Genomic DNA, 14,989 nt, shown 5'->3' with positions numbered 1-14,989 from the left:
CTGTTTACAGACCGGAAACTATTCCAAGCACCCTTTCCCTTCGCTTTGATGATACCCATCTTCCTCAGACTGCTTTTGTCCACAGACACACCTGGGAGACTAACGCACAGATCTAAGTATAGCAAGTCCTCTCACTGAACCTCTTCCTGTAGGATCCTGGCCCAGCTATTTCAGTCTGTTATACAATACTCTCCCAGCTCATTGTCAGCATCACTGTCTGAAGCCAACTACTCTCCTACAAATCTCTGTAGCTCAAAAATCCTCAGGCATTTTGCTGCAATCACTCGTCTGTATTATTTAAGTAAGTCTTCGTGTCTCTAAAATACCCACGGGCCCGAAAATGAATTTAAGCATCTTTAATTTTGACAAGGAATGGTACCTAGTAGCGTGAAAAAAATAAAAAATAAAAAACCTCGTTGAGCTCTTCAGCAACGCCCAGTCGTAGCTCCGCCCCCTCTAATCGCAACACGGCATTTCGCGCTGGGGAGCCTCCCTGTCACTCATTCGGTTTGTGTGTTGCAATTGGTTGAAATTAACGCCCGTCACGCGTTAAATCCTCCGGAGGGACATTTGATTGGTGGTTGCGGCCGGTGGGCGCGTGCCAGTCCTCAAAGGATTTTCCCCGGAGTGTCCAGACGGGCCGGGGGACACAGGATGGCAGAGCTAATAGGAGTATCTAACGGGACATGCGGACGGGCTGATTTCTTCTAATATTTCAAGTGCTGGTGAGGGTCTTATGATACTTTCTTCAACGACTAATATCACCTTTTATCATAATGGTGAAAATGCGTGTGGGTATTTTTTTTTTTTTTTAATTACCGTTGTATCATTTGTCCAAACTAAGAAGTCGACCACTGGACATTAGCTAGCTAACCAAGTGGTCAGTAGGAGCGGACCCCCAGCTGAGGATAATAAACCAAATCTAACCCATAAACCTGGACTATTTTCCCCCCGCTGCTTGGTAACTTTAAACCTTTTCTTTTCTTTTTTTTTTAACCACGTAATTGATGTTGGCTGTGCACCGGCGTGTTAATCAGTTTGCTAGGCACCTAGACAGAAAACGGCTGATTTGAATTTCAGATTAAAACCGGCACAAAAAAAAATAAAAATAAAATAAAATAAAACTCACCGAGGTTAGATGAGCAGATGTGGGTCAGTCCATCGGTAACGGGGAGCGACGGTGCGGAACAGTGATTGATCGCGGCTGCCATCAGTTTACGTGTGTGTGTGTGTGTGTGTGTGTGTGTTTTTGTGAATGCGTGTGTGTGTGTGTGTGTGTGTGTGTTTTTGTGAATGCGTGTGTGTGTTTCTGTGAATGCGTGCGTGTACGTGCGTTTATTAGCCCGCGGGGAAGGGAAAAAGGGTGTGTGTGTGTGTGTGTGTGTGTGTGTGTGTGTGTGTGTGTGTGTGTGTGTGTGTGTGTGTGTGTGTGAGGCTTAAAAAGAGAAAAATATAAGGCACGAAACCTCAAAATGGAAATGACCTCACTTGCGTCCATGTGATTTAGTCGAGCTGCAATCCAGATCCAGTTGTTGAATATTGAGCTATAGACGATCGAAACTTGTCAATAACTATCACTGATCTTATAATGACAACTCGCCATCAACATCTTGGGCTGCAACTACTCACATTTGAGACTAATTAATTAGTTAATGAGTAACCGAATCTATAAAATGACAAAAAAATTAACACAAACGGACGCAATGCATTGAAATCAATGTAAGAAATGCTTGTAGTTAATATTCATAATTGATCTGACCAATCAGAAGGAACAACCTTTCAATATTGTATATCCATGCCCAAATAAAGAAAAGACATTGTGAATCTGTTCCCCATAAATTCTATGTTTGTTATTGGGTTGATTTCCAAATTAATTTATAAGATTAATTAGATGCTTAGGTCATTGTCTTATTATCCTGCAGGATTATATCAACCTACGGTGACTGTATGCATTAAGAAGTCCGGTATTTGATCAGGACTAATCCGAGATAACGGATATCAGAGTGTGATATGCCTTAAAAGATATACGTATTTATCTCGGCATGGAGCAAGTCCGCCAAATACACACATTGAATAATCAAAATGATATTCAGAACAATCAAACACACTCCTCCTTTGGGTAATGAACACTTTCGAACATGTTTGGTCGTGTCTAATCATAGTCTGCTCTGAAAATATCAATTTAGATAAATCTTTCTCATGTCAGGATGATTTTGCTCCAAATCAGTAAATGATATTACTCAATTATCGCCCTTGCAGAGAATATGTCTTGTTAGCCACGGAAAAGAAAGGAACAATTATGACCTGGTATTTTCTACACCCAGTGGGATTCAGTTATTTAGAGTACCATCTGTGTTTTACCACGAGTTCCCCCGGCTGGAATAATACAGGAACAAGGAGATGTTCTTGGACAGGCGAACAGTCACAGCAGAATTTCTTTACGTCATATTTAGGGCAGTGTGACCTGACGTAATCCAACTTGCATTATTCATAACGTCAGAACAAGCAAAACAGCCTCCCAACACAAGAAGCTGTACTCGGCTCATAAATTGGTAATGACTCCCCCTTTCGGGTCTTAATGGAGTTCTCACATCTGTAGTGAAGGCTCTTCTCCGTCTGTGTGTTGAGGTAGAGATGCGGTCATCTTGCTGGAGTCACAGGGGAACTCTTTTTTTATATATATATATTTTTTTTTTTACCCTGAATGCAGCTCGAATGTCACCTCTCTGAGGATCAAAGGCATTTTTGCTGCTGACGGGACGTTTTACATGCTGCTAATGGGATATTTGAGAGCCAGCCTGGCGTGTTTCCACACAGGTGCACACGAGTGTGCGTGATGTGTTGGCTGTAATAATTGAAGCGTCCGAACACGTGACAGAAAGGCGGAGCAGCGGAGACACTAAATGTGAGAGTGAGAGTCTGCGTGTGAAAGTAGGAGCTGGTGTGTTCTTCTCCGGAGCTGTGGGCTGAAGTTCAAGCTTTGCTCTCCCTTTCTTGGCCATGTCTTCCTCCCTGGGCGAGCGGAGGATGAAGGAGTGCTCGCTTTGCTTCGCTTTCATTGCACAAGCAGAGGGGGCCTTAAAGAAGGTCGAGGAGGAGGAGGAGGAGGAGGATGCATGGAGAGCTAGTGCTGTTGCCGTGTGAACGGCGCTCTATTGTCCCGGGAACCTTTCAGTGGCTTCCCCGAGGTCCCTTTTCCTACCCCTCCCCCCTCTATCCACCCCCCCCCCCCCCCCCACTCGATACCCTCTTTTCCCCTCAAACGCACAAACACGTAAACACACACGGCGTCTACCTCCCGATGTTACACACAAGCTTTTCTGTCTCACACACTGTCTCATTCACTTATCACCCTCTCAGCCCACTCGGTGTCTTTCTCATGCTCATGCTCTCCTTTGCCTCTACTTTCCCCTCATTTTGTCCCAGGCAGACAAGGCCCGTCCCTCCTCTCAGCACGAACCCCCCTCCACCCCCACACCCTCCCCAGTCGCTCATTATTTCGCCTCATCAATGTGATTGTCATGCCAGCCAGTCGGTAAACGCAAAAACATGCAATCTTCTAATTTGCATCACCTCATTTCTATGCAACAGAAAGCGCAGTGTTTCCAAAATGTTCACGCAGAGGGAGAAACCTGTGCCGTGCTCTTGGATCAAACCGGTCTTTAGTGACTGCATTCGGTGTCCTTCGCGGCAGCACATGATGGCGTAATTTTACCCCTTTGTTTTCTCTTATTGGCGTGAGGCTGTTGGGGCTCGCAAAGGGGGTCACGGGCTAAAGAAAACGGGGGCCAGATGAGGACTCTGCCGGTGGGAATTGGCCTCGGTTGGACAGAAGTGGCTCTCGTCTTTTGTCCACAGCTGTAATGACACAATCCGTGAAAACGGTAGTTTCCTGCTTGGACACTGATCGTGCAGCGCCGCTTCTTGCTTTGCAAGATGAAGATGTAACCTCACCTTTTTTTTTTTAACTCCGGTTTCTATTGAGATAAGGATTTACAGAGCGTAGGGTGAAGTTGTAGTCGCGATGGGTTAACAAGGATTTAAAAGCTTGATTTGTTGGCATATTCAATGTTTCTGTTATCCTAAATGAATTTTTGCAAGGTCCAGTAAATGCGAGTAGTGTTTTTTGTTTTTGTCTGCTATTATTAGCCTTCTGTCACACTGCCAAATCTCCTGTGTCTCTCCAACCTGCCGTTCTCTGGTGATTTTTTTTTTTTTTTTTTTTCTTTCTTGTCGTTTTGGCATCGCTGCAGAGTAAAAACTCTGGAATAGTAGTTAAGAGAGTGAATCATTAGATTGGCGAGACTGAAAATGGTCGGAGCCGGGCGTGTGCATGTTTCCATCTGTCTCCCTGTCTGCCCTGCAGGTTGCTTCTTGAGCCACGGTTGTATTGTCCTGGCCAAGTGTTCGGACAGGAAGGAGAGATGTGACACAGGGAGCACCAGGAAACAGGAGCCAGACTCGGCCTTTCAAAAACAGGAAGCAGGAAGAGACACTGATAAAATGGCTGCTCTGATGCACCCTGGGATTTCTCCTAGTTTTAGTAATTGTCTGTAGTCCCTTGAACTACAAAGAGCTCTGATCAGGGTTTAAATTTAGACAGTCCTCCTCAGAGAAACTTTGGATGTGGGCAAATCTGTTCGGTGTCGTCCGGAGAAAAGTTGTAAAACTTTTGGTGTCTTTCAGAGTTTTTCCTGGGATGTGTTTGTTGTCCTTCTGTTTTTTTTTGGTTGGTTTTTTTTGGTGTTGATCGTATCCATGAATCTCTGGTCGTGTCAAGTTTCCAGCTGGGCCAGTGACAAGCTGGCCTGGGATTAGCTGGCACGCTGCGTCTTCCTCTCCCTAATGCTTTAATCCCTCTGCTGGTCGCCAGAAGTCTTCTGGCTTGGGGACACTGTTGGTCAACACTTTCGGATCTCTGGTCAAAAGCTCCCCCGTGTTTTGTTTGCTTTTCATGCTAAATACTGTATTTATAGAGGGAGAAGAGAAAATAGGAACACCTTACAATAAAATGTGGTCCTTTACTACCACTGCAACAGCAATGCCCACAAAAATGATAATGTAACCTCGTTGGTTCCAACTTTGACCCCGTGATCACCGTCATTCACTTCAGTCTACGCTACAGCTTAATGATGCTCCCAAATCCTGCGTTTCCATTTTGACTCGGCATCTTTAACGTAATAATGATTCAATTTATATTCCGAGTATGAAATATTGATGAATTCATACAATCTAGGACTGATTAACACGGATCACATCAGATAAAACCTTTTCTCCTGAATATGAATTGATTGACCAAGCAGCCGATTGTCAATCTTTACTTCAGTCAGCTGGAGAGGTAATCATTTTTACAAAGTTGCATGCCGTCAAATCAAAGATGGTGTTTTTACTTGAGCTCAAACCACGTATCAACAAACCAATCAGCAGAGAAGTAATTGGAAACAATTAAAATTATTTTTTAATTATAAAAAAAAAAAAAAATGGAAAAATACCTCATTTCCAGCTTGTCGGACGTAAATATTCGCCGGTCTTTTTAATCTTCTGGGATAATGGTAGCAAACCAGCACATTCAATATGTCAATTTTGGCTCCATACGTCAGAATCCGCTTTGTTGGCCAAATACGTTTACATATATACACACGCATGTAAGGAATTTGACTCTGACCGGCCTATTAATCAAGGAAGTAATCGGTAGCGAAATTGATGCCTTGCTCATGAACACTTCGGCAGAGTAGGTGCTGACTAACTGCCTCCTGTGTGCTTGCCCCTCGCTTTTCCCCGCAGTCAGTGTCGGCGCGAGGCCTCGCCATGCCGCTGGTGAAGAGGAACATCGAGCCGCGTCACCTCTGCCGAGGGGAGCTCCCCGAGGGCATCGGCAGCGAGCTGGAGTGTGTTATGAACAACACGCTCTCTGCCATCATTCGCCAGCTCAGCAGCCTTAGTAAGACACGCACACGCATGCACAAAACACGCAGCCTTTCCAGTACACCAACAGCTGCCTAAAAGCCGGAAATTGAGCTTAAAAAAAAACAACCAAACAAATAAGATTTTTTGTTTTTTGTTTTTTGTAACGTTAAACACAGATTGACAGTCCTGAGGCTATAACCCCAATAAGTTCAGTGTGATGATAGTCTGAACTGTGCGTAGCCTCTCTGTAGCAGGACGGGATCACATGCTATCATCATTAATCCCCAAGCTGTGATTGATTTGGGTGTTGTCATGGTTACAGGGCCCAGGGTCACTGGGCTAGCAGCGGGCTTACAGCAGCTTCACACTGTTGCATGGAGGTTTGAAATGTAATCCTTTTAGATAGCGCCGCAAAAAAAAAAAAAAAAAATCCACTCGTCTGCCCAGCTGCGGACATGTGACCGCGGCGATGTAGTTATGCGTGTTCGAGTTCACGTCCGCGTGTGCGCAGAACTGTTTTACATTGATTGTCATGCTCCCTCTAAATGTATTCGACAGAGTTATTGCCGCTCCACGGGCATCCGTCTTCCCATCTCTCTCCCACTCCCACGTCCTTGTTTCATACCCGTCAACAGTGTGTTGTGTGTTGTCATGAGGCGGTTAGTCTTCCCACGTTTATCCTCAGCCGCACCAGTTTCCCTGCTCGCACGCCAGCTGTGTTGAAACTTCGGTGTGAACCGCGACGGCATGAATTCAAACCAGTCCTCTTTGGCTTGGCTGTTAACCGTCTGCTTTTTTTTTTTTTTTTGGGTCCCCCCCCCCCTGTCACGTCCATTCTCCGTCCGTCTCTTATTGTGTCAAGTTCCTGCAGTGGGAGTGGGGCCTTTCAACAGCAGCTGTGTGGGTTAAATATAAACGCTCGCACCGGCCCGTGCGGGGCACATCTACGGAATACATGCGCTGCGTGTCCGACAGCACGTGTTCGTACGTCGACCGTAAGAATCCTCGAGAGAGGTCAGAGGTGACGGGGCTCAGCATGCAGGACCTGTGATTCTTCCTTCCTCTCGAATGTTTTTCCTGCAGCCCGTCCTGTCAGCGGGGGGGAGGGGGGGGGGGGTACAGAAATAACCCTTAGCATACCACATATTACACATTACACGGGGTTCTATACTGAAATTATTTTATTAGAAGAATACTGAAACTACTCGGGTTGGTTTTAATCTGTTGTCCTCCGAAGATTTATTTTGTTTTGTTTGTTTATTTATCTTAGTTGTTTCATCTCACTGCTGCCCACATTTACAGTCTCTGTAGTAAAGGACCTTTTGCCCTCATTAAGACGGTTGTTTGACAGTTGTGCCCCCCCCCCCCCCCCGAGGCCATAGCGGGGAAATTACTACTCTTCAGGGTTGTTACCCAAAGCGATGGTTAAGGATGCATATGTGAATTGGCGTCAGTACCAAAACAACAACATGTTTGTTATTCGATCGCACGTCAAAATGTGGCGACGGTGGAGATGTTAACTTCTCCTTGTTTACCTGCGGGTGAAAGCAACCGATCGAACTGGTTCTGATTTAATTTTTTTTTTAATATCTCGTGTACCTTGTCGTCCAGCAACATTGCGCGACCTCTCAGAGACTTTTGTCACCTCTGTTTTCCTCCCGTCTTCCTGTAAACTGTGCTAGTGTAGGATTGACATTCATCTTTTACTCTAAAACAGCCACTGGGAAACATGGATTATGAGCCTCGCTTAATGGTGCATCTCCAGCAGCGGAGGGGAGTTATTTACTTCCCCGGCCGACATTTTTACAGATGCTTCGTGGCTTTGAAGAAGCAACCCTGAGGTCAAGAGTCTGCGGCAATAACTGGGCCGACGCTGACGACTTCCAAAACAATAATAATCACCCGAAATGGAAACAAATTGAGTTGCTTTTGTTTCGGGGCTCCACACAAACATACACGCAGTGCCATTTGGATGATTTGCATTCGGCTCATATTAAATCACTCATGAGGAATGTTGCTATATGGACTCGTGTGAGACAGCGTTTCCTGCAAAGACTCGCCGCCTCTGGTTTCACATTGTGTCACATTACCACGGTATTGATTGGACTCCCAGTCTCCGCGGGGACGTACTCGGCTCCGGATAATGATTAAAAGTGTTTCTCTCCGATTTCCCGACTCTTTTTCTTTCTGCTGCTACTTTCCAGGTAAACATGCGGAGGACATATTCGGCGAGCTGTTCAACGAGGCCAACACCTTCTACCTGCGTGCCAACTCTCTCCAGGACCGCATCGACCGGCTGGCCGTCAAGGTCACACAGCTGGACTCCACCGTGGAGGAAGGTGGGTCAGAGGGTGCAGGACTGAAGCGAGGCCACAGAAAGCCATCACTCGCTGTTGGAGTGTTCTCAGTCTCGTGTTTTTTTTGTTTTTTTTTTGTATTTTTCTACCTACCGATTGTCTTTTTCTTTCCACTTTTTGATTGTTAAATATCTCTCTCTCTCTCTCTCTCCTTCCGATAGACCAATCATTTAACGAGTCATTTGTCCTGTCCTTGTCTTTTTTTGCGCTCTCAGTTTCCCTGCAAGATATCAACATGAGGAAGGCCTTCAAGAGCTCCACCATTCAGGACCAGCAGGTGGTGTCCAAGAGCAGCGTGCCAAATCCCGTCAAAGAGATGTACAACGTGAGCGACAAGCCTCCGCCTCTCAGCATCCTCTCATCGTACAGGTTTGTCTAATGATCGCACACCCCATCCAACACTCCCAACATCCGGCCTGCTTGCAGCGTAATCACGGTCACATTTCCTGATCGTAACCGTATGTTGAATCACTTTTCACTAAAGAGCTTCTGATGCTTTCACCCTCAACACTTTGAGTGCTTGGCAGTGGCTGCTGCAGGTTGTCTCTGTGTGGTATTATTTAAAAGCATTCAGCTGCAGTGCCAAATTGATCCTGCTTCCAGAAAAGCATTAAACGGAACAGATTAATGGTAACAGCTGAAATCTCTTGTATAATTTTTTTTTTTTTTTTTTTTTTTTTTTTTTACCAACATTATTTATTTTTATTTATAGGTTTGTAATAGTCAATTTATCCATTTATTTTGTGCTGCTTGTCCGGGTTAATTTTATATCACTTTATATCATTAGGATTTATTATTTTTTGCTGCTCCAGAATTACTGAGAAAATTTGATTTGATAATAAACGATTCAAGGCTATAATGTCTGTACTCGTTTTCCTTCATAGTTTTTTTTTTTTTTTTTTTTTACCCCGGTCGGGATGCCTGTAAAACAGGTATTTCAATTTAGTGGCAATAAAAAGGTCTGACTTTAACTTGAAGCCAGCAGAAACTTGATTTAAATAAAATGTTGGATTTTTGCTAGTTTTTGACCTCCATCCACAATGAAACGGCAGATTTGGTACGACCTCCCGCTGCATTCAGTAGCTGCTTCCATGCACTATGCTTGGGTGCATTACATATTTAGCGTGGCCGGCTCCACAGGGAACGTTGCCTCTCATTCCTTACTACATGGCACACTTTGATCACTCTCCTTTCCCTCAGTCTCTCTCTGCCTTTCCACTTTTTTTTTTAATATTCTGTCATTTCCAGTTTTGCTGTATTTGTGCTAAAAAAAAAAAAAATGCAGGAGCCCCACTTGTAATTTCACTCGTGTCTCTCCGTCATCTTCCTTTGTAACATTCGCAGCTTTACACGTTTTTATCCCCAACCTTTCTACAAATACGCCGCGTCCACCTTCTCGTTGTGCGTGGAACCGGAGCAATGCAACGATTCCACTTCATGCGGGTGTCAATAACGAGACGTTTGTGTACCAGCGTAACCGTGGCGGTGGTTGTGTCTCTGCAGGGATGACCACAAGGAAGCGCTGAAGTTCTACACCGACCCGTCCTACTTCTTCGACCTGTGGAAAGAAAAGATGCTGCAGGACACCGAGGACAAGAGGAAAGAGAAGAGGAAGCAGAAGGTACAAAACTGTTCAAGAGTGTCTCACAGAACATGCAAAGTTTTGATTAAACCATTATACTTTATTGTGGTCTAATAATAAGAGTTGAATTGCCTGTCGGTCACCGCTCCTCCCCAGAGTCCCACGTGTTATTGACCAAATAGATTTCAATAAGGAGAGATAATTAGGAGCGAATGATAATTTATTGGAGTAATGACAGTTTGAGGAATACATTGTTGTTGATTGGACTCCGATGGTGAGCTTCTCAGAGTGACGTCCCAAATGTATGTAGGCGATAGGACAGGAAACCACGTGGTGGATTTCAAATGCTTTTGTTCACGCAGCATTTAAATCACAAGACGTCTCGGGGCACTTAACACGGGAACCCAACAATTCAACGAACTCCACGAGTGACTGACAGAAAACCTCGAACAGAACAGGCTCGGAGGAGGGCGGTCGTCGGCCTTCAGCGGTCGGAGTGAGAGGAGAGCAGCGATGACTGAAGGAAACTTCAGCTGAGACGAGATTATCAATGAGTGATTCGAAAGGCTAGAAAAACGGACGTGACAAAGAAAAATGGAACAGAAAAATCTCATGTTCACCCACAAGAATGAAAATGAAACATGAGGGACATTTCATTTCATTTAGCTGACGCCTTTATCCAAAGCGACTTGCAATAAGTGCTTCCTTATTTCCTTACTTCCTTACTTACAAATGAGCTTCATAGAATAATGAAATACTGTTTTCGATTTGGTCGTCAGGATGTTTCACACAAACCATGTCGTAATTTTCAGTGGACTTCAGTCCGAGAGCATAAGCAACACACAAACAACTGTTAAAAAAAAAGAAAAAAGAAAAGTCATCCTTCTCCTTCTTCAGGAGCAGAGGCGTTGTGTGGATGGGACGTTACAGAGGGAGGTTAAGAAGGTCCGCAAGGCGAGGAACCGTCGGCAGGAGTGGAACATGATGGCTCTGGATAAGGAGCTGAGGCCAGACCATCGACACACCATCCACCGAGACAGAGGGGCTTCCTCCGAGGGCTCGATGTCACCAGAGAACAGGTAGTTCACCTTCGCACACCGGCGACCGTGCGTCTGCGTTTTCATCACAAGATACATTTTATGTTTGCGTGTGCCGTAATGTGCTGTATTTTCCTGTATTTTTTTATTTTTTTTTAATCAGGGGTCACGGCCCGGATCAGCTCCACTACCCCAACAGCATGAACCATGCAGGCCACGCCCACACCTACTCGGGGCCCCCGCCCAGCGTCCTGGCCGCCCAGATGGCCGCCGGTCACGCCGCTCGTGGAGGGGCGGGCGAACACGACAACAGAGGCAGGACCATGATGGCCTATCAGGGTGGGACTCTGGGCCGCGTTCACCACCACCAGGTCCCACTGCCTCCTCCACCCGCTGAGGCCGTGAACGGGGGCTCCATGTCCCTCCCACCGGTGGACTACGGGTAAGCGGCGTCGTTTCAACCATGACGGTGCCCTGTCGACATGCAACAAAGCATACTGCGGAAAGATATTTAAACGTTCGTCACAACGCGTAGACGATGATCCGAATTCAAACATTTATTCGAAGTGTTCGGTCCGTTTCTCGTTGTTGATTATATGCAGTGTGTCTTTATAGGTGCCCGCGGTACCACAGACGGCTTGAGCCGCGACATTTCTAGCAAGTTTAATGTACTCATTGAGTCAATTAATCACACTGCAACAGTCATTTTTCTGTATCTTCCTATTTATTAAGATTTTACGAACAGATTTCCAGATGTAGTAATAAGAAGAAGTTACGTTCATTTGTCTGTGTGTAAACCTGTACAACTTCAGGTGCTTTGTTGACACTGTAATCCGCGAAAAGATTTTGTTGAACAATCCACAAATGTACAAAAACATCAGGGTTATAATTTTCTCTGCCACGATGCATAAAAATGACTCGACGAAATAAAGACCAAGGGGACACAAACGGTAACTCTCAGGACAACTCAAGAAAGTTATTGAGGTCGTCCGATTGACAGAAGCTGAGGTACGTTGAAAAGATCTGACGCTATCTTATTCACTTGTTGAAAATACTTTTGTCTGCTTCGCTATAATGCAGTTTTAAGTATTATGACATGGTGTCAAACAACAGCACAGGCTCCTTAGTTGAATCTCCTCCGGTGTGCTTTGAGGTAATGCTGCCACCTAGTGGGTCGGAATCGTTGCGCTCCTCCCTCTCCGTGACAGTGGAGCTACGTTTTGACTGACTGCTATGATTATTGCGAACTCTACTTCATCTCCCTCATGGTGTCTTTTGTTGCAGCATGGACGGCTATGCCAACACCGGTCCCCCTCCCCCTCCCCCCGCCCCTCTCATCCCTTCTGCCATGACGGCCTTCGCCTCACCTCCTGGAGGTCCGATGCCTCCCGGGCCAATGGGCCAATACGCTCCGCCTCCACCACCTGTATCTGGAGCCCAAGCGGCTCCTCCCCCTCCTGGTCCTCCGCCTCCTCCCCTTCCAGCTGGTGTCTCCCACTTCACCATCCACAAGATGTCCTCCGCTGCGCCTGCCGAGTCCACGGTGGTCAATGATGCCCGCAGCGATCTGCTGGCTGCCATACGTATGGGTAAGAGCTGTAGTGTGTCCTTGCGATGTTTATCTTCTTCAGAAAAATTCACATTTATTTTTACCTTTTTAACAAAAGATTTATTTACACTTTTTGATAAAAACAATTATATATAAAAAAAAACAACACTAATACTAACATGTAACGTGTTAAAAGTAGGGACAAATCGATTTTTAGTCACAGCTCTGAAAATATTTTACAATTTTAGTTCGAGCCAAAGCAATTTAACTGAAAAGTCATTACAAATACTCTTTGATGGGTAGAGGAGTATCTCTGGAACACAGATGATGCTTATATTGAGTTTGGGGTGTTACATGAAACATTTATCAGCATTTCAACTCCCAAAAAGGTGGTTTAGATATTAGGATATAGTGGGATTTTGTGTTCTGGCTATTGTTTGTCATTTATTGGTCATTTCCAAAAGAATAAAGTCACAGACATGTCCTCACTGTACATTTCTCAATTACTTGGTTACATTTTCAAATTTTAGGGTATTGATTTACAGTCAGTATGCTTGAAATTTAAACAAAAATGCTTCAATATAGACCGTTTAGAACACGGCTTTGTCATTTTTTTTTGAGCGTTTATCAAGCACTGAACCTTCAAAAAAGGAAATTACACTAAGATTCTTTTCTTTTTGTGGCTCTAAAGTTTACTTAGTGAGTGTAGAGTTAAAAACAGGACTTCACACTCTGCATTTGCTTGCAGGCATCCAGCTGAAGAAGGTGCAGGAGCAGCAGGAGCAGCAGGCTAAGAGAGAGCCAGTTGGAAACGACGTGGCCACCATCCTGTCGCGACGCATCGCCGTGGAATACTCGGACTCAGAGGACGACTCTGAGCTGGAGGAGAACGATTGGTCGGATTAACACGCACGAAATATAAGATAACCACCGAAGACACGCACACACACACACACACATGATAAGAAACGCAGTCAGACGATCTCGCGCTCACCTGAAAGGAATGCCCACTGTGCCACATTCACGGGTTGACACACACCTTGTTGCTGAAAACACACACACACACACACACACACACACACATACTACACACAATCACATGCTGTAGGTTGATGTAAACTGAATGGTCCAAAACTGGAAATCTGGGGGTGTATTCAGCGTGCGTAAACACTGTAAAGAGACTAGTAATATACAGTAATGCTGACCACTCTGTGGAATATTAACACTTGAGTTTGCTGATTATATTTCAAAGCATTGTGAATACACCCCAGTGGCTGTTTCTCTACCTGTTGTAACACTATAGTCACCCTGTGAAGGTGCTTATTTCATGTATAGTCGAAGCTTGAGAGCGTTAGAACTATTAGAAACTTTCCTCTTGAGCTAACCAATGTACTCGTCTTTTTTTAAATGTTTTTACTGAAACACTTGCGTATGCCATCGATCGTGAGCCAAGTTTTTAACGTGGAGATGACAATAACTGGAAAGGGGGGTGGGGGGGTTAGGGGAGGGGGTTCAGTGGTCAAGAGAGGTTCGGGCCACCGAACGAGTGACTGGGAGGAGCGTTTGATGGATGGGATGTGTAAAAAGTCTTACTGATCAAAATTATGGCAACCGATTGAGCCGTCTGCAATCGCTCACTGCTGTGTGGGAGGGGACGGGAGGGGACTGCAGGGGACGGGAGGGGACTGCAGGGGACGGGAGGGGCGGGGTCATGTATATGCTAGTTTGAGCTCTGTAATCTTTGACCCGGAGAAAAATAAACTGATGAATGAAGGATCACGGCTGGGCTGCCATCTCTCTTTTACTGTTCCACTGTCGTCATAGAGACGACACATACCTGGCTCCAAGACTTCAGTTTCCATGGTAACAGTACAGCTAAGAAGGGGGTTGCCAGGGAAACAGAAAAGTGCGAAAAAAAAAAAGGGAGGGAGTGAGGGGGGGGGGGGCCAGTGAGCCGGGGCGAGGATGAACAAATTAGCCGAGGCAGGAGTTTTATGCACAGCACGTTTGTTTTTAATACAAAATTAACAAGATCTCTCAATCGAGTGAACTAACCAAAGCAATAAAAAGTACGACTAACACCTTGGAAAAATAGACACCACGTCCACACAAATGTTTTTTTTTTTTTTTTTACAATATCTCAGTTAAGTTAGTGCATGTTGATTATCATTTGTATGTTTCATTTTGCAGATACTTAATTTGTTGTGCCATCTTCATCCAAAAAATAAAGTGCATTTCACATTGAAAACTACGCATACGTCTACACAAGATGCTGTTCAACCGCGGCGTCGCCCCTCCTCCTCCTCCTCCTCCTCCTCCTCCTCCTCCGACCCCCCAAAACACGCGCACGCATTCAGAGGCCCTTGAGTGTTTTGATATTTAGCTCTAAATTATTAACCATCAGAAGGACACCTCCTCCTGCTGAAGTAACAGCCCAACACTGACAACGCCCCCCCCCCCCCCAAAAAAAAAAAATCCCCAGCTGCTTTGTACACAACTGTGTGTACGATTACACTGTGAAACCATTCAGTAGATTAACAGGTGTGTGTATACAGAC

General features: G+C 45.2%; 1 protein-coding gene across 3 annotated transcripts; it reads left to right on the top strand.

The window, feature by feature from the left end:
• The first annotated feature begins 615 nt into the window (after positions 1-615).
• On the top strand, positions 616-14,086 carry wasf3b (WASP family member 3b). Of its 3 annotated transcripts, none has more exons than XM_069151726.1 (9): positions 616-725; positions 5,785-5,941; positions 8,112-8,246; positions 8,480-8,633; positions 9,768-9,885; positions 10,744-10,925; positions 11,047-11,325; positions 12,168-12,472; positions 13,181-14,086. In XM_069151726.1, exons 2-9 carry the CDS (start codon positions 5,809-5,811, stop codon positions 13,336-13,338), a joined length of 1,464 nt encoding a protein of 487 aa, XP_069007827.1. In that variant the 5' UTR covers positions 616-725; positions 5,785-5,808; the 3' UTR covers positions 13,339-14,086. The 3 variants fall into 3 exon arrangements, with proteins under 3 accessions (XP_069007827.1, XP_069007829.1, XP_069007828.1); XM_069151727.1 differs by lacking the exon at positions 616-725 and adding an exon at positions 864-961; XM_069151728.1 differs by lacking the exon at positions 5,785-5,941 and having other exon boundaries at positions 624-725.
• Positions 14,087-14,989: the final 903 nt, after the last annotated feature.

This window comes from Embiotoca jacksoni, unplaced genomic scaffold, assembly GCF_022577435.1.
Source record: "Embiotoca jacksoni isolate LCO1_2020_lvr unplaced genomic scaffold, fEmbJac1.0.p SCAF_17, whole genome shotgun sequence".
Taxonomy (NCBI): Eukaryota; Metazoa; Chordata; class Actinopteri; family Embiotocidae; genus Embiotoca; species Embiotoca jacksoni.
This window is presented reverse-complemented; position numbering and strand designations above follow the sequence as displayed.